At 46.4% G+C, this 22,481-nt stretch overlaps 1 protein-coding gene and 2 long non-coding RNA genes across 9 annotated transcripts in view; 1 reads left to right on the forward strand and 2 right to left on the reverse strand.

Annotated features, from left to right (window-relative positions):
• The window catches only part of nolo (no long nerve cord), a 79,507-nt gene that overhangs the window by 36,318 nt on the left and 20,708 nt on the right, over positions 1-22,481 (forward strand). For 6 of the 7 annotated variants that reach the window (XM_033379530.1, XM_033379527.1, XM_033379528.1 and 3 more), the window contains exons 3-11: positions 5,349-5,462; positions 5,529-5,857; positions 7,196-7,370; positions 10,070-10,214; positions 14,390-14,519; positions 16,477-16,579; positions 16,777-16,872; positions 19,740-19,955; positions 20,027-20,313. In XM_033379530.1, coding sequence (XP_033235421.1) covers positions 5,349-5,462; positions 5,529-5,857; positions 7,196-7,370; positions 10,070-10,214; positions 14,390-14,519; positions 16,477-16,579; positions 16,777-16,872; positions 19,740-19,955; positions 20,027-20,313 — 1,595 coding nt within the window. Of the gene's footprint in view, positions 1-5,348; positions 5,463-5,528; positions 5,858-7,195; positions 7,371-10,069; positions 10,215-14,016; positions 14,151-14,389; positions 14,520-16,476; positions 16,580-16,776; positions 16,873-19,739; positions 19,956-20,026; positions 20,314-22,481 lie in introns of those variants that run through there. The other variant, XM_015180018.2, reaches the window with a different exon arrangement.
• Positions 2,583-3,315, reverse strand: LOC26534398 (uncharacterized). Its single transcript, XR_001450986.2, has 3 exons — positions 3,245-3,315; positions 2,859-3,159; positions 2,583-2,804 (listed from the first exon to the last, which is right to left on the reverse strand). It is a non-coding gene; the product is annotated as an uncharacterized lncRNA (long non-coding RNA).
• LOC26532685 (uncharacterized) lies at positions 4,899-5,425 on the reverse strand. Its single transcript, XR_001450985.2, has 2 exons — positions 5,335-5,425; positions 4,899-5,273 (listed from the first exon to the last, which is right to left on the reverse strand). It is a non-coding gene; the product is annotated as an uncharacterized lncRNA (long non-coding RNA).

The following is a 22,481-nucleotide window of genomic DNA, read 5'->3' on the forward strand; positions in this document are numbered from 1 at the left end:
GTTGTTCGGAAACCGATTGATGGATGGAATACTTCCTGGGAAGCTCTGTTTTTATGGCTCATATCGAAGACTATAAAATACCCTTGGGCAAGGCCCACAAAATACTTACTTTTTGGTCCGCAAAAACCAACAACAAAATGTACTGTAAATATACCAAAAATTCCACTAAGACTGTAAAACTTCCCAGATTACAGAACTTGTGATCCTGAACCACTCCTTAGGGCTATTCGAAGCAAAAATATAGCCCAGGAAATCAGTTTGGTAATATAATCCTCCCTTAAGAATGGGTTTTTCTATAGCTAAAAATAACTTGACCTTTAACTTTGGGATAGTTTTAAAATAGTTTCTACAGCTAGATAGCCACATTTCTGCTTAAATGTCTAGTCTGTTAACCCCGAAACCCTTTTTGCCCAGCTCGAGAGCCCAATCCTGGGACAAATCTACTAGAATCCCCCCCAGAGAACCGTTTTTATGGCCTACAAATAGTTTTTCTTCATACAGGTTCGTTTCACTTCAAATAAACGCCTTTTTTATGGCAGATTTACACACATAAGAGCCGGAACCACCCCTAAAACCCCTCCAACCCCCCGTAAAACAACCCATGCGCCTGCTGGAGGTCACAGCGAAGCCATATGGAGAGCCGTGTCGCCGTGTGTCGCGACTCTCGAGTTGCATATAAAACCGGAAACAGTTAACAAAGGGCTAAGCCCTTGGCCACTTACAGCAGTTAAATGGCATTAGAAAAGAGACACTAGACGCCCTCGACGTCGCCGTCGCCCTCGCCCTATCTCTGTCTCTGTCTCTTTTCCAATTGCGTCATTCCAGGTTATATTTTTGGAGGGATGCTGACATTTGACCTTTGCCTTTCACCCTCCCCCCCCCCCACTCATATGTGTGTGTGCGAGTGTGTGCGTTAAGTGTTTGCCATCGAAAATTAATGACAAAGTAATGTCAGTCAAATGGATAGACAGCAGCAGACAATCCGACAGGTTAGACACAACACAGAGGTCCCCAAAGCCATGGCCATAACCAGAAATGGAAACAGAGAACCAGAGCTAGAACCATGGCCCAACATCCATGCAGAGACGAGACCCAAAAGCCCCTAAAACCCAGTACTAGACAATCAACCAACCAACCATCTATCCGTCCATCCATCCATCCAGCTGTCCATCCATCCATCCCTTGTCATGTCATCGTTGTTGCTCTCCTGTTTCTATAGCGACACTCCAGTTTCCCAGCTCAACCTGGCATCCCGGCATCCCGGCATCAGCCGTATCCCTCCTGCCAAAAATAGCCCTCTTGCCCCACCTCTGTGCCACCATCTTTTTGTGGCAGCAACCTGTGCAACCTCCCCACTCGCATACGGAAATGTTAGCTCATTGACGTTTTGTGTGCCGTGTGCCTTGTGCCGCCTGACGCTGTCGCTTTGAATAAATAACTGACGTGACGCAACAGACACATTATCCAGAACAGAATATTCCATATATCTGTAGCTGTATCTGTATCTGTATGTAGCTCTAGAGTGTATCTTTTGCTCTAACAATCCAACAATCAACTGGCAGAAGAGTAGCGTTTACCTGAACAAGACCCCCCAGAACAGGACTCCATTTTCTCATTTCCCATTGCCTATTACTCCCCCCGCCTCTACCTACCCCTCTGCCTCATCTTTTGACAGTCTAATCGTCTGTTAGACGCAATGGCAGCATCCTGGGAGGAAGGAGTCAGGAGGCTGGAGGCAGGTAAGGTACCTGACCTAACCAACCATGCCCCAGTATTTATGCAAAAACTGCCTGAGGCTCCCCTTTCCCTTTCGCCTCGTGAAGCTTTCCCTCTGGCTATGGCCTGCCTTCTGTCTCTAGCCTCGAGCCAGCACTTCTGTTTCTTGTCCCGAAGTCTGGCCTTCTGCCTACTCTCCTGCCCTGAAGTCTTCCTTTTCATGCTCCTGCCCTGAAGTCTTCCTCTTCCTGCGCCCGCCTCGAAGTCTTCCTTTTCCTGCCCCCCGCTTCGAAGGCTGTCTGATGTACTCCTGACTGTCTCCCGACTCTGTCTTTGGAAATAGACTCGACTGTCTGTTAGATTTCCCTGACAACGGTACGGCTGTGTTACAGTGGGTCTATGGGAGTTGGAAATGGTCTGAGCATTCAGGAGGGTAGATAGAGGCAGGCTAAGGTAAAAGTTTGGTGGAAAAAGTGAGGTAGGTTCTTCCTATGAAAGCGAAGAGTGTCCCAATAACAGTAGGCTTAGGCGTAGTTCCATATAAAGCTCCTAAGGTGAGAGATTGGATATACACCATTTGTTTGAGTGTAGGGGCATGGTTTCCTACAAAATATAGTGGAAGAATAATGAGAATTATATTACTTGAAGAATAATCTTTTCAGCTAAAAGTAAACGAAACTTTGGTAAGATTGGGGACACAAAAGGGTCTAATTAGGGTTCTTAAAGCTCTCTAAAGGTTCGTTAAATATTCAACAACGCAGGGAATGAGTTGCACAATAATCATGCAACAATGATTACAACCACTTCCTATGAATACCTGTAATCAATCAACAGCCCCGCCACAACCCCCAACACCCTTTCGCTTACTTACAATCAGGGAAAAGCTAGTAGGGAACCCCTCTGCATTCCCCATAATTGTGTGTATTCCATAAATTCATCATTTTCGCACCACTGTGCACATTAACTAACTACCTTTACAATGACTTCCTGCCATGACGACGACGACGACAGGCAGTCAGAGACGGAGAATGAATGGAGGGGAATGGGGTAACATTTGACGTACAACAGAGAGAGCAAGGGGCATGTGGCTGGATGGAAAAGTGAGTTATTGAAACTGTTTCAACTCATAAATAAATAATTACCGGGAATCGCACAAAATGCTTGTGCATAAAATGTGTTGTATGTCCTGCTGTTTGCTAATGTTTTTCCCCGTGAACCAGAGTCCTGGACTGAACCCTCAACCTCTCTGCGGGCTCTCTGGTAACCCCAAACCGCACACAAATACCCAACTTCCTGTCCAGGGTATATGTAAGAAGGGGTCCCACCTGTCGTCATCATAGCCCGGGCTCTGCTCACTCGCTCCAGTCGTTATTTTTTTTTCTAATACCTACAACAAGGGTCGCCTAGGCTTCTAACATTTCCATTAAGGGACCAAACAAAACACTGGGGTGGAGAGGGCAGAGGTAGAGGAAACACTTGAAACCGTAGTAATAGATACTTAAATAGTAATTTAGTAGCTTTTACTAACCGCATGGATGGACATATGAGATTTTATGCCGATTTTGTTAAGAGTTTTTCCTCGCCTCTATTTTTTTTCTCCACACTTGGTTTATCGGACATTTCATCTTTCACACAGCCTTCTCCGAACTACACCCATTCTCAGACCTATCCCCCTGCTAAGCCCCCCCTCATCCCCCTTTGATAACATCTAAACTGCAATCAAATGGCTTGGGCTTGGGCTTGTAGGGGGATTCTCTTTGGGTTGGGTCATGTTTCATGCAGGAGACAATCTGTATATGGAATGAGTATCCGTTCCAGCAGAGCCTCCTCCTCCTTTAGACCATGTTTGTTGTGTGTGTGGCTCTTTGGATTTGTTTGCGGCTGTTGATTTGTTTTTACCATTGGCTCTGGCTCTGGCACTGGCACTCCCTCTGTATGGTCCATTTGGCGCTGATTTGCCTTTAAGATTGCCAACTACGGCCCATTTCAATGTTTACGGTTTATTGTTCTTAACGGATGTTGTATTCAGAGGTGTTACGGGGGTTTCGCTGTGGCCTGAGACCTTGGCTTAGACGGAAAGTTGTTCGGGCCGATTCTAGTTGGTAATTTGCTCTCGACTACATGGCCAGATACGTAGCAAACGATTAGGTGGCACAAGGATAATAGCTTTGGCTTACACTGTGGACTTTCCTTGACCTGTGGAGGGGCAGCCACAGCCTCCCAAGGACCCAAAAAATCGTTTAACGAAGAAACATATTCTCGAGGCTAAATATAAGCTCTAGTTCCATATTTTTTGGGCTAAGAGGAGCTGGAGTTCTATATAAATCAATAAATACTTTTAATGGTTCATGCGATTGAGCAAACCTGCCAAAGACTGTGCATTTTGTAATTGGATTTTGGGGACCGACTTAGCTGGCCAAGGCATAAATAGAGGAAGTCGAATGGCACCTTCAGAGGCGAAGGATAGCCCAAACATCTTGGTAATTGTATAGTCTTTGCTTCGAAAGAGCACAGATTGTATGGCAGTCACAGATTGATCCATCAACCTCCGATATACCCCAGTATCTACGACTACTCTTTGAACTGGAAACACTTGTAGCCTTGTTAAGGGTAGAGAGCCATTTAAGCCATGATTACGTGTGCTGTAAGCGAGTATATTTCCACATTTGGAAAATTGAAGCACGTGGACATGCCGCGACACGCCATAAAGCAGGAGGAGGAGGAGGAGGAGGAGTAGCAGCAGGCAGACAACGCGGCGTATGAGCGATACTCCCGCTTGAACCCTTGACACGACAGTGTGCCGTGGAGATTGTTTTCAATTCCCGGTCTCCCTGCAGACTGCTGTACGTATACGTGATGCGTGTCCCAAAGGTTAATGTGGCTTCGATATGAAAACCGAGAGAAATCCAGGAAGCCCGAATGCAAATTGTTAACGTGACTAACGTTGACGGCGCGTGCGAGAGAAAACAATTTATTTCGAATATGGCAGTGGTACTTGAACTCCAACATGAACCCCCGAAAATGTCGAATATGTGACACAGTTCTTACCACCCATCGCTCTACAACATGCACTAGGGAGGGAAACTTTCGATAGTAGGTGGGTTTAGTGTTGGAAAGAGTAAATAATCGCAGCAGGCGGTGTTACAGGGAATTTTGTTATATTTCGGGGGGTTGACAGATACTTTAGACAGTCGTGGAGAAAATTTCATTTGTGTAGCACTCAAAAATTTCGATTTTAATTCCAAATTGTTCGTCTGGTGTGAGGCTTTCGCTGTTGCAACTGTAAATTTCCAGTAAAGTGCACGTCGGACCCTTGCTGATTTCCTTGGTGCGGACGCGCAGCCAGAAGTTGGCCGAGTTTTTGGTCCATAGTGGGAGCCCTTGGGCTGCTGGCGAGTCGCTTCGATGGCCGTCTTACGCTCGTCAAGCAGGAGTTTGTGCTGGGGCTCGACCTTTGCCGCCAAGGAATAGTGCATCGCCCGCCGAAGCCTCACCCACACTGATTTTTGGGGCCATAGATGTGATTGATATCATCTATAGCTTTGTTTCGTATAGGACTGAAAACACTTATCGTAAGAAAAAAAATCACAAATATTTATTTTTTGTTTTTTTGCTTACCGTCCCGCCCTTAGACCACACTCTACTGCCTGTTGGAAACGAATGCCGCTTGGGGCAAGAAACTGAATGCCAGCCAGGCATTCGATGACACTTGGAACACCGCCTCCGATCTGGAAAATGAATTGGAAGTAAGTTGACAGTGGAATTTCATGACCGAATACCCGAATTTCATAACTCTGGCCTTCCTTTTGCAGCAACAGAAGCGGGCCAAAAGCGGCGGCGGCCAGAGCGGATCATCCTCCAGCAGTGGGGGCCCTGGCCAGTGGTCGGGCTGGTCGGACTGGTCCACATGTTCGCGCACCTGCGACGGCGGGATTATGCAGCAAATGCGTAGGTGCAGCAATCCGGGAAGCTGTCGGGGCGAGAGTGCCCGGTATCGCATCTGCAACATGCAGCCGTGTCCGGACCAGCAGGACTTCCGCTCGAATCAGTGTGCGGCCTACAATGATGTGCCCTACGACGGGACCCTCTACAAATGGACGCCTCACTACGATTACGTCGAGCCCTGCGCCCTCACCTGCAGGTACATATGTAGCCGTGTGAGGCATTCATAAATGCGTGGCTTGTTGCACCCCCCCTCCCCCACCCCACCAATCGGAGTGCTCACAGATGCTACTCACTGGCCAGAGAGGGGCCGGAGAGTCCAGAGTCCCGAGTCCAGTGTGGCAGGATATGCGCTCATTATTCATCAGGGCTTCCGCTTTCGCCTCAAGTGGTGGTTCCCTTTTATATCCTGTGGTCTACAGCAGTTCCGCTTCCTTCCATTCATTTGTGACCAATAAAAAAGCTGTTTGCGCTTTTGTTTTTTTTTTCTAACAGTCGTTTTTTGCGGTTCAAATTAGTGGCGGAGTCGTGTTTGGGTTTTGGGATACTGCGGTTTCGAGCTTCTGCGGTTAATCCCCGCCGGTATGGCGTTTTTCTTCCAGCGTAATTCCATTTGTTGTCTTTGCAAAACCCATACGAATAGGAGTGGGAATTGGGTGGGGGTGGGGGTGGTGGTCGGGCATGCGGGTAATATAAATCATTTGCTAAGCTTTAAATTTCTGCAATTTAGTTGCAAATGAAATCGCACGAATGGATGGAAGCAATTTGTGTGGAAGAGCAGTGATAGGGGATTGGCTTAAGGGGTGCAGATTCATGACGGGGTAATTGGGGTTAGTTCTATGAAAAAGTGGCTTGAATTTGGGGTATTTTAGAGGTTTTGGTGTTCCGTTTTAATTTAAGTATGAAACAGTGTATTGGGAAAGGGAAATTTTCTAGGGAATTATCATGTTATTGATGGCCATAGACTGTGTATTTTGTTATTGAATTCTGGGGACCGAAGCAGGCCGGGGCAAGACGCTGACGAAGAGACAAAGATATTGAAATGGATATTGAAATAGGAACCGCCTAAGGGAATAAAGAGAGTATCTGCGAGGTGGATCTATAGCCAGAAATCATCTGCCTAGGTCCTTCAAATATACACTTAAGCAAAGAAATAGTTTTAGCAAAATATAATGGAAAAGTACATTTGAAATGGAACAAGATTTGATTCCATCTTCAACCAAGGTATAGTATTCCCTACGCCTCCTTCAGTGTTAAGTCTTCATCTCAATGATGTCACTAGTTCTCACTGGCACTACCCCCAACTCTTTCCTCTTGAAGCTTTTCCATTACTCTTTCATAACAATGAAGCATAAATGGGTTTTCCCCTAGAGAGCATCTTCGAAAGCATCTTCGTCGTGGCAGCCTTCACCTTAATCAACGATTAAATCAAGCGTATACCAGAAGGCATACCCAGAAGGCAAATGCAGGATACTTATCCATTAAATTTATGAATAACTCTCTCACCATCTCTCTCTCTTTCCCTCTCTTTCTACAGAGGCCATCCGGCACATCTGGCCGAGGACATGTCCCGTGAGACGGCCCAGGGAAATGTCGAAGATGCGGAGCATTATGACGAGCAGAGCGTCATTGTGCAATTGTCGGCGCGGGTGAAGGATGGCACCCGTTGTCGTTCCGGCAGTCTGGATATGTGCATTCAAGGCAAATGCCAGGTGAGTGGAGACCCTCCCCCGTCCACCGTCCCCCGTCCCTACTATGTAATCGTAATATTTAGACAAACTTTGAGCTGGGACCGGAGAGCGGAGAGCGGTGCGCCCAGGGAAGGTGGGCTTCCTTCCTTCCTTCCTGTTCTGTCGGGTCTGTCTCGTCGGTCTGTGTGTTTGGGGCTGGCTGGCTCCTGTTCCTTCCACTTCAACTGCTCCCCAATCGACGCGAGGCGAAATATGATAAATTACGTCGACAATGTTGTCAGCGATGCAGGCAACTGGAGCTTGCGCCTCCTTCTGCTCCCCCAGCCTGTGAGGGGGAGGCGTGACTGTAGGCCCTGGACGAGAAACAGCCCCCCGAAAATGGCAAAAACAAAAAGCCTCCTGTGCTCCAGCGAGCGTTAAGCATATGTATATGTATGTAGATTGCATAACACAAGCCGCCTTTGTATCATTATGCTCGGGCGCATAAATAAATCATAAAGGGCAGCCGAGTGGGTGCGGCAGGCTGGTTGTTGTTTCTACCTCAGTTGTTGCCACTGCCACTGGTACTGCCACCGCCACAGTGGCAGTGCCGTCAAAAGTCAACTATTGAAATGCCAATAAAGCGTGCTCCAGGGCAACGATGGAGAAGTAGCAGCCGGAGAGCGAAAGCAGGAGAAGGAACTCCCCATGAAATGCGCTGCAAAGTATGCGACGATATGTTGACATGGGTGCCGAGGAGCGACCCAAGAGTTTCGATGGAGGGAGCGGATTATCAAGAGTTTTACGAGTACTGGAATGTTTATTATATGTAATAATTACTGTTTTTTGGTTTAATTTGAAAGGAATTAATATTTGACAGGCATCTGTGCTTGACCACGACTACTAATTAGGGTTGTCAAGTCATTTCTTAGCAAGTATTCACTAACACTGATAATTAGAGTTGTTGTGATGTTTTCCAACACTGAAATTGAAAGAAACATAGTTTTATAAGTCCAATGGTTTCCAAATAGGATTTTTAATCTCATTAGAAGCTTAAAAATATTAGCCAACTCTACTAATTAGGGTTTTTATGTTGTCCAACACTAATATTAATAGAAAGAGTTGCCATGGATTCTTTAATAGTGCTTTAGAATCTCATTAGAAGCCTAAAATGATTAACCAACACTATTATTTAGGGACATGCTGTTTTCCAATACTACAATACAAAGAATTATCTAGTTTTCAAAAAGCGTCGAATCTTTATAGCTTCCTTAAGCTTCTCCACATATTCCCTTGAAAATATTTCCTTCACCAAAAGTTCCCCATCAACCCACGTTAGCCTCGAGTCCTGGCATTGCCTGGGCATGGTCTGGCAGCAGGCTTACAACTACAATAATGTCAAACGAAGTTGGCGACACAAGCAACAGCGAACGAGAGGCGTGGGACCCGTGCCCCCAGGGCTTCCCCCACTCGAAGCGTTGTTTGAGTTTCAGTTGGCTTTCACGGCGGAAGGGAGGGGCAGTACACAGGGGATGCATGGATATATATGTGTGTGTGTGTGGCGGCATCTTATCCAAGTTTCGCCTAGTTTCTGGCTGCGCTGTAATGCCGCCAAATCGTCACCCCAATTTGTTGTAATAAACGCCAATATGTCATGCGGTTTACGTTGTGTTTTATTTGTCGCCAAACAGCAGGAATGGAGCAGCGGGAGCAGCAGCTGCCAGAGGCGTTCTATATATGTATATGTATTCGCATATAGGTATTATGTATATCTGTTAGAAATAAATCAAATAGCAGGCTGGCTGTTCGACGGTGGCTTTTAATGCAAGCCGCGGGCTGACTTTCGCCGCCATCACTGCCTGTTTGTCTTGCGGTTTACACCGACCAACCCCCCGAAAACCCAAAAAAGTATCCAAAAAAGTTGCGGCTTGCATAAGATCTTGACAGAGGTTGGCTGCCCCGCTTCTTGGAATGGGATAAGGTTACGTTTTCGTTTGAAATTGGCCTTTTTGGCGGAGCCTTGTTTACAGGATTTTCCGACGAACGAATTATAAATAGCTTTTTGGAGGAAATTGTTTGGTTAGGCATGGATTACGGGTAGCATTTTGAGCTTATAATTTCGGGAAAAGGCTTAAGGCAAATCGAAGTATAGTTTGAGATGGGGCAAGGGGTCGATTTTAGAGTCGCTTAGGAAAATACACTCGTAGAAGAAATGGCAGCTTGAGCAACTGAGAGGCACTGCTGCACGACGCGCGACTATCAAAAAACAGTAGCAACATGTCTGTAGTGCCACTGCCTCAACCCTCCTTGTGGGTAGCCTTTTTGGTCACATGCAACACAACCAGTCACAATTGTGCAACCTTCAGATGCCAAACAAACAATCTGCTGCCTAATTCCTTAAATATACAAAACATATTTATGGCAGGACCCTGAACCACTGAGAGAACAAAACGCAAGGAAAACAATGTGAAATATTTATGCCAAGTAGCGCCCTACGGGGAGTACCCCCCCACGATGAGTATCTCTAAGTTTATGCAATGGATTTTCTTTCATTGATTTCCATATTTTATTTATTACGAGGCAAAGGTACGGTCTATGGTCTATGGCCTGTGTGTGTGTTCTGTTACGATATTGATACCGCTAACAGTTGATTTACACTTATTTATGTAGGAATTTGTATTTACCCTTAGTCTTAGTGTATCTTTCCCGCTCTAACTCTATGGATTGCTATCTCGTTTCAGCGCGTTGGCTGCGATCTGAAAATCGGTTCAACAAAGAAAATCGACGGCTGCGGTGTGTGCGGCGGCGATGGCAACTCCTGCTCCCAGCCGCTATATTACTGGGAGATGGCACCGATGTCGCAATGCTCTGTCACCTGCGGCGGCGGTAAGTTCTGCCACACCCTCCCCCCCTGGAAACCCCCCCACATCCTTGGTAGCCTTCTGTCTGGGCTGTTCTGCTATCCTCAGTGTAAATAAACAAGTGGAATATGTCAAGAACGTTGCAGGAATGGAATTGGAGGCGGCCTGAGCAGCTCTTGGCGTGCCTGACTGCCGTTTGTAATCTTTTTTTTTTTTTTTTGCTCCACCAGAGGGTGGGTGGCCCCGTGTTTAAGAGGGTTTGAGTGTGTGTAGCATTCAGCTATTTGTCGTGCTCATTTATTTTCATTGAATTGGAATTTGTTTCGATTGAATGTTTGCATGGTAATCGAGTGGCAGCAGGTTCCCCCGTTTCTACCCATTTCCCCAGTTGCCAACCCCAGTCCCATTCCCCCCCGCCCTAATCCCCGAAAAATGGCTGTTGAAAAGTGTGTGTTCTACCTTTTGTTGGGGCCCCAACCTGTATATGATTAATAGTCTTGAGGATATAATATATTTGAAAACTAAAGTTTGTCGATTAGGCCTTACGTTCGTGCCTTGCGTCGGCGGGTCTGGGCCATAAATTGGGCTGTCAGTTTTGTTACCTATTTTTTTTTGTGTCTGTTTTTGGGGTTAAAGAAGTTGAAAGTTTTGCACTGCCGTCTGCCTGTGCCACATGATGAGGCATCAGGTAATGAAACTTGGCGTTGAAGTGCTCATATGCAGGGGGGTTCGTTTCCCAACAACTTGATTGGCAGTTCATCAGAGAAGTGCGTAGGTGGCAAAAGTTTGGATTGCATTTTTGGGGCTTGAATGTTATTTAATTAAAATTCAAGAGCCTGCCTTAAAGGGTACAGAAATCAAACCCCCAAAAATAGTATTAATTATGCGAGATATAGAGCCAAACGTCTGGGCCATTTGTTCTGCTTATTCATCATAAATAATCTGATATCCGCGCGCCCATTACCCACTGAAACATGAATCCTTCCTGCCAGCCCCCCTAATTGAATCGAAGACACTGCCAGCGCTGACTTCTCATCCGAATTTGACCTCAAAGCGCGAAATATGAGGGGCCATCAATCTTCGGCGGGCAGTGAAAATCGATGCCGAACAAATTTCAAGTGGAGTTATATTCAGGACACGCAAATGTCTGAACAGAACACCAATATTATCGGTGGTGTCTGCCTGGCGGGCAAAACAAACTTTAATCCTGGGGCAGCGCCTTTTGGGGAGGCGCCTCATAAATTTTTAATCATTACTTGGTTCGGATGTTGGCTCTTTTCTCGGCCATTAGCCTGTCAGGTGGCACTTGGCTAAATGCCAGTCGGAAGCAAGGAATGCCAGAGCTTATCCAGCGACAAATGGCAAAATCAATTTCTGGCTTCTACTTGGGGTTTTAATTGCAATATCGTTTAGGGGGGCGGGCTCTGGTCTCCCTCTAGTCCCCCGGGGAGTGGCCGCCTCCTGCTCGATGTTGGCCTGTAATTACATTTTCAATGGGTGTTTGTCTGTCTTTAGTTTTTAGATGTCACTTAAATGTCAAGTGCAGTGTGTTCAGGGTCTGTCCTGCCCCTCCATTAATGGTACACCTGTGGGGGTTGCCTGCAACATGGAATTGATTTTACCCCTGCCCCGAAACGAGTGCTGCTCTGGCATATAATTGCACACATTTCACGAAATCAATTATGTTCAATTATATATATTTCGTTGAGTAGTTTCGCAGTTTCAACTGCAACGGCAGCAGGAGGAGCAGCAGCAGCAGCAGCACTCATGCACGTGACAGGAGTTCCAACTTGGTTGATGGCTTCACTTTGGTCGGTCTCCTCCTCCTGCTGGTCCTGCTCCTCCCCCGCCCTGTCAGCTCCCCTGCTGTGTGTCCTAATGGACCTTGTCCCAAATTGAAAACACTTAATCGTCATTTATTTGGTAGTTTTTTATCCACATCCCCAGTGCTAGCTCTCGTATGGCAGTGTAAGTGTGGGTTCGTTTGCCAGAGATTCCGAGTGGTTCAGGAAAAGTTAGTCTACGCGGAAGAGTGCTTAAGATAACGAGAGGAAGTGACAACCAAGAAAAGGGAAAAGGAATTGTTATTTAAGAGAAAAGAAAGTACCAGTTAAGTAGAGATTAGGGGTAGGGTTAAGAAAGGGCCAAAGATAGTGAGATTTGAGGTAAGAAACTATTACAACAGAAAGCTGAAGCTTATTAAGCGACGACCGAGGGGCGCTGCTGCATGACGCGCAATAGGTAACTAAGAGTTTTCAGAAATGTAGATCCTACGTAAAGTTACGCTTCAAAAGTGTTACATCAAGAGTCACTCATCCTTAGAAAGGTCACGAAACATTAAAGAAATTACCCGCTGGTACAAGGTCCATTAACATTTCCGGTTCCACCATGATTTTCCCACAATGTAAACGGCAAAAAGGAGAGAGTAAGATTGGTAAAGATACTCTTCGTTTACAGGAGCTTAATATTGTGACAACCTGCTGGGCTCCGTTTGAGCCACATAAATCCACTGGGTCATGGTCCGCCCGCTGGCACTGCTGCTCCATCCTCCCGCAAGACTGCAACACACGGGAGGGGAGGGCTGTCTGAGGAGACTGACTTCTCCTTGGCGTTACAACAATTGACATAAATGCCACGAGAGGATATTACCAATTGCCTTAAGCCAATTGTGTCATGAATACGTAGACAGCGGGAGATGATAATGATGCGAAGGAGCAGGAAGATGACGAGGATGATGAGGATGACAATGGCATATCCAAGGCACTCAAACACAGACTCTCTCACACACACACACACACATAGACGGAATGGAGCTTATAAACGAAATTCAATAGCTGCGAAATCAGCGTCACAGCTGCTCCACCGTGGAGGGCGTATTTATAGCGGAATTGGAATCCAGCGTATCCGTAGCCCGTGTCCCAGACTTCTAACAGTTTCTGGTTTCTCCTAACCCTCTGCTTTCGACTATTTTTCAAGCTGACAGATCGTTATGACGTTATGCATTGTGTGACTCCTTAGCCTCTTGCTCTCCCTCTTCCGTCTGCTACCCTGAGCGTCGTCGTCTGCTGGCTGCACTCTGCCATCTGCCAATTTCCGGCTGTGCATTTGGGAGCTCATCACCCCCTTTCGCCCCCATTTATCCCACTCACAGGTTTGCTCTCCTGCTGCCTCCTGCTACGGATATTCCCGGCTGGCAGCTGACATTTAACCCTTTAAATCTGAGAAATTGAATTGAGCGTGTTCCAAGGATTTCTATGGGGAGCACTTGGCGCAGAGAGAGTGTTGGTATTTTATTTCGCTAAGGAATCTGATAAGTACTAGAACTAATCTCTGGCGTAGAGAAAAGAGGTATTGAAAAGAACGATTATACTACAATAATGGGGTGCCAGAGTTCTGTGCATAAGAGGGGAATTATGGTGAGATTAATTTACCAATAACTTATTATTCCTATACCCTACACTAAGTAGGGCACACAATAGTCTCGCTAGCCTGTTCGCTCACCTCCGCTGCTATTAACCGCTGCCTTAATCGGTCGTCACTTCATTCCCGAGCATTCCCTTCACAAGTTGTCACCAGAAAAGGTGAGTCGCTACCCGAGCTGCTACGCTCTTGCTCTCTTTGTGTGCCGGCGAGCACGAAATTAGCAACTATCACAAGAGCGATCTCGGGCAACGGCACACCTCGACTCAACATCTGCCATCGACTGCTTAATCGGTTACTATTCCATTTGTCCTACATTCGTAAACATATTTGGCTGTGCGCTGAGAGCGGCGGCAGCCTAGCGTCTCTCTCTCGTGCAATAGTGGATATAAAAATAGAACCTTATCTCGATGGAGATCAGCCAGCGCGCTCGAAGTCTTGCTTTTGCAGTCAGTGTTTTTGCGTTATTTGTGCCTTTGCCAATATGAAGCCTCAATGGGTTAATCTTGCAGCAGAACTTTTTCTGCGTGCTGTGCTGCCGGTGAGTGTCTTAAGTGCCTTAAGTGACATTAAAGTTGCACAAGAAACGCCCCCCTCCTGCAGCTCCTGAGTTTTATTGATTTTAAAGTGCAGCAGCAGCAGCAGCAAAGACAAAAGAAAAGAAAAAAAAACCGAAGAAAATTTTCCTAGTCTGGCAGTCGAATGCCATTTCCTATTCTGTCTCCTACTAACATTCTTCTCTCTTTCCATTCCCACTGATTTGTTCTCTACACGCTTTAGGTTACAAAATGTCGCGTCCTATATGCAGGAATCGTCTAACCAACGCCGATGTCGATGAGACGCTCTGCAGCGTCGCTAATCGCCCGGAGCCGGCAGTGGTGCCATGTAATACACACAGCTGTCCGCCGCGGTAAGTACAGAAAGCGCCTCGCCCCTCCCTCTCCCCCAGGCCTGGCCTGGCTGACAGCCACCAGAGTTGCCTAAGCCACCTACTCTCGTTCTCTCTCTATCTCCCTCTGTCCCTGACAAGAAGTCCCCAAAGGCCCCTAAGCAACCGCAGGCACACTGAGAGAAATGTGAGAGTGGGATATTTGTGTAATTTCAGAAAGATCATTACTTGAGCCACACATTTTCCCTCAGTGTAGCTTATGTGGCTGTGCCTCACCTGCCCGGCTGGCTATCAATTTAAATGGCGTCGGTTATCGGGCGCACGTTTTGATTGCCATCCCAGGCACACTATTATCGCCCCCCAAAACCGACCCGAACCGAACGCGGACGCTGTCGCTGGTCGCTGGGGGCCTTGTTCTTGTATGTCCCTCCTCCTCGTCCTCCTGCTCCTCCTATTCTTCCTTCCTGGGGGCGCTCGGCCCTCTCCCTCCCACTTATTTATCGTTTTGTGACATTTTGAAAACCAAAACCCAGAGCGAAACCGCAACCAAAACTTTACGCCAATTTGGCCAATGTCTCCATGGTGCCTCCTCCATGGTGGCGCCTCCTTCGTTGACTTCGAATTCTAATCTCCGTTCGCTGCGGGTTTGTTCCTGTTCTTGTTTTCCGTTTCGCCCTACCTCCCTCTCTCCCTTCTACCATTTTCGCACTGTTTATTGCTGTTCGCGGCTTTGCGACTTTGCCTTCGGGCGTAGACATCAATTATGTTTTTGATTCCGTCTGTCTTGAGGTTTGTCTATTGCCCCCACCCGTCTCCCCCCACTCTCCCTTTGCCACTCTGTTCTTCCTTCTGTGCCTTGTTTTTGGCAATTTGTGTGTTTTCGCCGGTGGGGGAGGGGCGGTGGAGGGAGGAATTGCTAATAGTAGCTCTGGGGCCTGAACTACTGGACTGACACAGATACTGCTTGGAGCACTGTGCATTGGAATGATGAAGTGTTATGACAATTGGCCAGAGATGGGGTCATCGATTGTTTGGCTAAAAATTCGATTGAATGAGAAAAGAGAACCATTTAAAGTGTTTTTTTTTTGTACAGAAATTTAGGAATTTTTAGAAATTTAGGAATTTAAAGAATTTATCAAAAGATCTCACTTTTAAATTGAATAATGTTTTAAATATGGGAATTTTTTGAGGAAAGCAGCGATTAATAGGCATTATTGTGCGGAAATTATTGGCTACTTTAATCGTTTCGTTGTCTTTTCTGTTATATTTATAGATCTAAACTAAAATAATATGAAATTAAACTAAAATTAAACGAAAGTGCTGTCCACCAAATGATAATTGAATGTTCTTGTGCACTGAAATTATAAGCAAACATTAATTATCACTTGTAGTCCCACCTACAAATACCCACAAATTATAGTTTTATTTTTGGGAAAAATTCCCAGAATATTCTTTCGAAAGCTTTCTTTAAATATATCCTTAACTTGAACCAGAAATACCGAGCAAATAGATCAAAGATAGCGCCAGTTCTTTTCCGGCAATTAATTTAGAGCGTGGAGCACTTTCTTTCATCGCACCTCCCACCTGGAGGGCAATTTACTGTTGCTCCGGTGTTTAACAGCCAATAACAGTAACATTCATTTGTTGTAGTCTTTGCGGCAATGTCTGACCTCGCCACCCAACGGTGCTCCGTAGAGAGCACTTCGCCCCTGCCCCTGCCTCCGCCTGCCCCTCTCTGTGGCATACCGCATGCACTTTAATGCTGAACATATTTCAGAGCGTGTGAATTTGCCTTTGCCCATTCCCGCACCCCTCCTCCCCTCCCCCCCTTTGGTCTGGTCAGTGAAAGCAAACCCGCATTGAACGTTGAACGTTGGCTTTTTGGGGGAGCGGAGCTCTTGTTTATTTATTCTCCTTTCTTGGCCACTTGCGTTTAACCGAAACCGAAAAAACCGTACCAAAAATTCTGAATTCACAGTTGGATAACCGACGATTGGAGCACTTGCAGCCGCCTCTGCGGACACGGCTATCGGGAGCGGATGGTTGTCTGCGCGGAGGAGTCGAACGGGATTAAAACGAGGGTAAGTACGAGCCGGCCGAAAAAAGAGCTACCGGTAATAGCCGGGCCACGGCCCCGCCTCCACTTAAAACGCCTCCAATTTTGCATAAGAAAATGCTCTTGGAGGGAAAGGAAAAGGAGGCGAACCAAACACATTATTGCCATGTTTTCTCACACTTGTTCTGGCGACTCTGCCGCCCCCCAACCCCTCTCTAACAGGTTGCAGATATCATGTGCCGCACACCGAAACCGCCAACACAAGAGACCTGCATTATCGAGGAGTGTCCGCACTGGGAGGTGGAGGACTGGACCGGTGTAAGTACCAACCAAACCATTTCCCATTTCTACCCAACAAGTCGTGTAATAATCATGCACTTTCTGTGCTGCAACACGGAACAGGGAACAGGGAGAGGGAGTGGGACTCAGACGCAGACGTTGCTCGTTGCAGGTTGCACGTTGCACGTTGACGAGGGCCTGTCTGTGTCTGTGTCTGGGCCCATTGTGTATACTTAACAAAATGTCTGGGTTGCTGCTACTGCCACTCTGCCACTCTACCACGCTGTTTGTACGCTTCGGGCGCTGGTCAAGGGTATGGCTATTATCACATTGATGTTGGCACTTCCTAGGAGGAAAATTGTAGGTGGATTGAAGCAGTGAAAGTCCAAGATTCTTACATGCAGTTCTCGGTACTTCCCGCCTTGGGACTCTTTTTCAGAGCATCAACCAGTCGTTTTGCCTGTTGGGTCTGTTGGTTTCCGCCTCGTCTGCTTGGTTTTTATTCCCACTCCATTTAGAGAGTTACTTTGCTTGGTGGCTCGTAATAAGCTGCTGCCTAGCCGCTAGACGGCGACCGAGGCGACTCTCCAGTCTGCAGTCCCTGCCCGGTCATAGCCGTACAACTTAATCAACTCGGTGGCAGCAGTGGTGTCGGCGTTGCTGCTTAAGTTTGTCTGGCCGCAAGTTCTCATGCCACTGCCGGCATCACCCTCTGCTGTAACCCTTAGCCCACTCTGCCACCTCTGCCTACCCCCTTTCGACTCTCTCTCTCTCTCTTTGCCTCCACTTTGGTTGCTGTTCATTTAAACTGCAACTTTATTAATGGTCTCCTTCAGTTGCTACTACTACTACTCGTATATGTGGCATGCCCCGCTCCACCAGTGCTGGTGGTGTCTGAGGGGGCTTAAGACGCCTGCTGCCACGGGGGGGTGTCAAGTTTATGTGTTGCTTAATTGAATTGTCTTAAGTATTTTTCGTGTCTGAGTCTGGATGTTGTTTAGACGGTTTTTGGGGTTGGCTTAAAAACTCTTTGCTTTTTTTTTGGCTTGTGTTTTTTTTAATGGCTTAGATTAAGGTTTGAGTGGAATTTAGGTGTTAAGGGAGTACTTAGCTCAGCAAAAGTGGGTCTTATAGGATGAAAAGTATAAACGAAATATCTGTCAAAGTCTTTCCACGTGGATAGAACCTTTCATTCAGAAGGAAAGGTATTTCCAAGAATTTTCGTTCCTTCAACTTTGAAGAATTTTCCATCTTTCAACTCTTTTTTTTGTGTTGGGAATGAAACATTTTCCAATAAGGATATTTTAATAATATTTTTCCTCTTTTATTTTCCACCTTTAACAAAACTTTTTGTTAGACGATTGACTTGATTCCCATCCTGCCCTGTGATGGAATGCGATTTCCGCACAGTAAAAAGTACCGTCAAAGCCTTTTCACTTTTCACTTTCAACTTTTTTATTTTCCGGCACAAAAAACAAAAGAGCGTAGAGAGGATGAAAGGATGAGAGAGGAAACTACTTAACGTCAGCCTATTAACAACTTAATGAACTTTTGCAAATATAATAAAACTTTGCAAATGTTTTCCCCTCTGCATTCCATTATTTTGTTCTCTTTTTTGTGTGTGTGTGAAAAGGTAGAACCGCAGAGAACCTTTAAGAGCCTCCTGCCCCCCACACACACTTGTTTTTTAAATGAATTCCCATAATGCTTATGAGATGAAATGCAGAATAATTTATGGCCGGAAGGAGGCGCAGAAAAAGTGAGAGCCAAGCGACGGAGAGCCTATTAAAAAAAAAAAAAAACGTTAACGTTTATGTCCATTAATAAAATATATATACATATATGTATATATGTGGATGCCGCAAAATTAAGCGCCATTCAGAAGTGTTGGGGGGATTTATACAAATATACAATGGTGGCAGGACATTACGCATACGCCTTGTGGCAGGTCGAAAATGCAAACAATACGAAAATTTGCATTTGTATGCGTAGGCGTGTGCAAGTACCCAACCCTCGGGCTTAGAGGCTGTTTAGGGGTAAAGGAAGGTACATTCGAGAGAAGGTAAGGTGTTGAGCAGCATCCGCACCAGGGTTTGGTCTCTGGAAAGTCACAAACGGAACTATAGACATAGACAATCAGCAATCAGGCACGCTCTGGCTTTCAGCGTTTTCAGCCGAAATGTTTCGTTTTGAAGTGCTCCCGTTTTCGTAAATTCTTGTCACATTTTCTCATTCTCTGTTAAACGCACAATTCAGTGCTGTAAGGCGCATAATTCAGTGTATTGCGCGCACGAAATCCTCTGTTATGTGTAACATTTGATATATCGATAACCGAATCAGGCTGCGTCAGCTGTTAATTTGAGGTTGGGTTGAAGACAGAATATATATCAAAAAGTCTAAAGCTAATTTGACAAGGTATTGGTATCAATTACATGTTAATGCATCAATAAGTGATATATTTTTTTCCTTTTCCATGAAAAGCCGTTCCATTTGCAAAACGAAAGTTTTCACGAAGGTGAAAACTGAAGCCCGTCGGGGTATAAATGGTCAAAAGAGTAAAGTCCATACATTTTAATGGTACACTTTTTCGTAGCGTGAATATCGTGGTGGGAATGCCTATATCCATTACAATGTGTGGATATTTTCTTTGCGCCAGCTCACGCCTGGACTGCCTTACCTTCCCAAGAATATACTTTTGGCTTGCGTTTTTGCCTTTATTTAAAACACTTGAGAGAAAAATGAAGCGTTGGGCGGGAGGCAGGAGTTGTAGGAGTGGCAGCAGCGATACTTTGTCATGTTTCGGCTCATCTTTTGTGCAAACAAATGCCTTTTTATGATGGAAGAAAGGAAACATATGGAAATAATTTATAATACCCGTTCTTCCTGTCCTTCTGCGCCCCATCTAGTGCTCGGTGTCCTGCGGACAGGGAATACAAATGCGAGGCGTTGAATGCAAATCGACAGATGGCAGCCTGAGTGCCAAATGTGATCCACTCACAAAGCCCGCCAGCATGCAGCAGTGCTCGACGGGCATCCACTGCGATGGAGGTGGCGGCGGAGGCGGAGGCCAGAACAAAGGCGGTGGAACCATCATCGTGGGTAGCAGTCGTTCGGTGAATGAGGTATGACTCCTGACTCCTGACACTTCCTGCGAGCATTGCCTTTTTCTAACTTTCGCTTTTCCATTCTTTAGCGCTCGGAGCAACACATGGACAGCAGCTCGGAAATGGACGAGGACGATGACGACGAGGAGATGGACGAGGCGGAGGATATCGATGACATGGAATCGGGTCAGGACACCGATGACGGCGAGGGCTTGTCCTATGCCGATCAACCTCCAAGATACTCGCATCACACGCAGAGCCGCCTGCACCACGAAGCACCCGATGAGCCGCGAGCCATGCGCCTGATGAGCGGAAATTCCAACAATAATTACAATCGAGGAAATGGCGGCACAGATGTGCCATCATTGGATCCCACGTAAGCACTAGTTTAGGGCCCAAAAATTATGTAATCTATAGTAGATGGAATTACCCTCTCTTTAAGCCTCCGTCTAAGTTCTAAGACTCGGTATATTTCAATAATTATTGTCAGCCAGTGGGCTAATTGATGTCACGCCTTGGCTATAGCCGTGTCCCTTGAGACATGACACACTACAGCTACAGCTACTACACTCTCGTTGGCTGACTTCTGAGCGAAGAACTATCTTGAAGGAGGTATGGGAGTGGGAGTGGAGTGGCGTCCTTCTGTGTCGCCTCGAAGCCAAACACTTGACATATTTCAACTTTGGGGCGTTGCGACGCCTCCTTCTGGGGCACTCGACTCTCGAGCACTTGGCTTACACTCTCAACATCATTGCCCCTCGTCAGAGCTCCTCTCTCCCACTCCATGAGTCATCATAATGTCCTTGAGCATTGTCGACACCTAAAATTAAGGATACACATATATATATATATTCTCGCATAAAGTAGAGGATATCGACTCTTGGAATTCTGTAAGTGGGGGCAGAAAGTGTGCGCCTAATGACAATTAAAGTGGCGCTTTGACATGTCCTTTCCTGCGATCCATTTGCTATTGGAAAACGATAAAGAAGGACTCCCACCTCCCACCTCCCAGGAAAAAACGAAATCAAACATATCACAATTGTAGCCTTTAATTAGCCAACAAACGAAATGAATCCTAAATGAAATCATTAGCCAGGAACGACTGGAGCGAGTCCGGGGAGTCCTCCGGAGTGTTGGCCAAAAACCAAGTGCTTTTATCGTTTAATTGGTGCATGGGGAATACTTAGTCCAAATAATAAATTACAGGCCAGTGATTGGGTGTTCCCCCGTTCCCCGAGGGCGGCAAAGAGTAGCTTTCCATTCGTGTGTCTCTTTGGTGGTTTCTGGGGGGACTGCATGGACATTACTGGGGTGAGGCGGGGGCTAATGCATGGCAATCATTTCGGTGACCATTTCCTCGTACAATTTCGAATGGAAGATCTATGAAATTAGCAGAGTTTTCAATGGAAAGAGGGTCCTGTACTATATTCCAGGAAGTTGTTAAGTTATTTCAATAATTACTGGCGGAACAATCGAACGGAAAGGAGCCTATAATGCATTGAGGAGTGGGTGGTGGAGCATTTGATTTGGTGGTAGATTTATAGAGATGTTCTTTCCCTTTCTCCAGGCTCAAGCCCTCGGACATTGAACCAACAGAAAAATCTCTAAAAAGGTCTATAGACAACGTTATATTTTACGGATTTAATGGAGCGTTGACCAAATACCAACAAACTGCCGCTTTTTGTATTTCGCTAAAAAGGCATTCAACTTATCTTTTCTTTTTGTTTGCCACTAAACTGAAACTATTCGGTGGCGTGGTGGCGGGGGTGGCTGGGTGGCTGGCGTCGCCATAAAGTCGCGTCTTGATGCCGCCGGAGAAAAAACCTTGGCCTCCGATGCCGCAACAAAATAAAAGGCCATGAAGGCAGCTCGATTGAGAGACGGAGGACGGGCCATGGGCCATGGCAAAACGCCAGACAAACAAACAGAACAGCACAGCGCGGAACAGAAGTAAAAGATACAAAGTTTGGAGTGGGCAAAACGAAGGCAAACAGAGATGGGAACACGCGCCCCGGTCTGGCCTAAAGGGAGGTGGGAAATGCCTCCTGGCCTGGCCTATGGGGCGAATGAGCCACGCGCTGGTTATGAAATCAACAGACAGTCGGTGCCCTGTCATTCGACCTACTTAGAGGATGTCTCTCTCCCACACTCGGAGGACACTCAAAGATGTTTGTAGCCATTCGGCGCCGCTCCACGATTTGACTACAAATCAATAGGGGATGCCATGTCCGGGTGAAACGGGACTGGGGGGTGGGCTGTCCCCTGTCCAGCAGCTTTTGTCAACGTGGTCATAAAAACCACTTCAGGCCACAAAACAATGCCCCCGCAGCACCGCTAATACTAGGACGACTATTGCAACCACCAACCATTCTTGCCACTGCCACTGCCACTCCACTCCAAAACAAACACAAAAGTGCGGGGGTGCGGCGGCTGTGAGCTCAATAAATATGTGTGTCCCGGCATCAGGAACCGAATGCAATGTACGAGTACGAGCCCTATACGAGTAGAGCGGCATGCCACACGCGCGCTTCCATTGTCGCAGGG

This window comes from Drosophila pseudoobscura, chromosome 4 (genome assembly GCF_009870125.1).
Source record: "Drosophila pseudoobscura strain MV-25-SWS-2005 chromosome 4, UCI_Dpse_MV25, whole genome shotgun sequence".
Lineage (NCBI taxonomy): Eukaryota > Metazoa > Arthropoda > Insecta > Diptera > Drosophilidae > Drosophila > Drosophila pseudoobscura.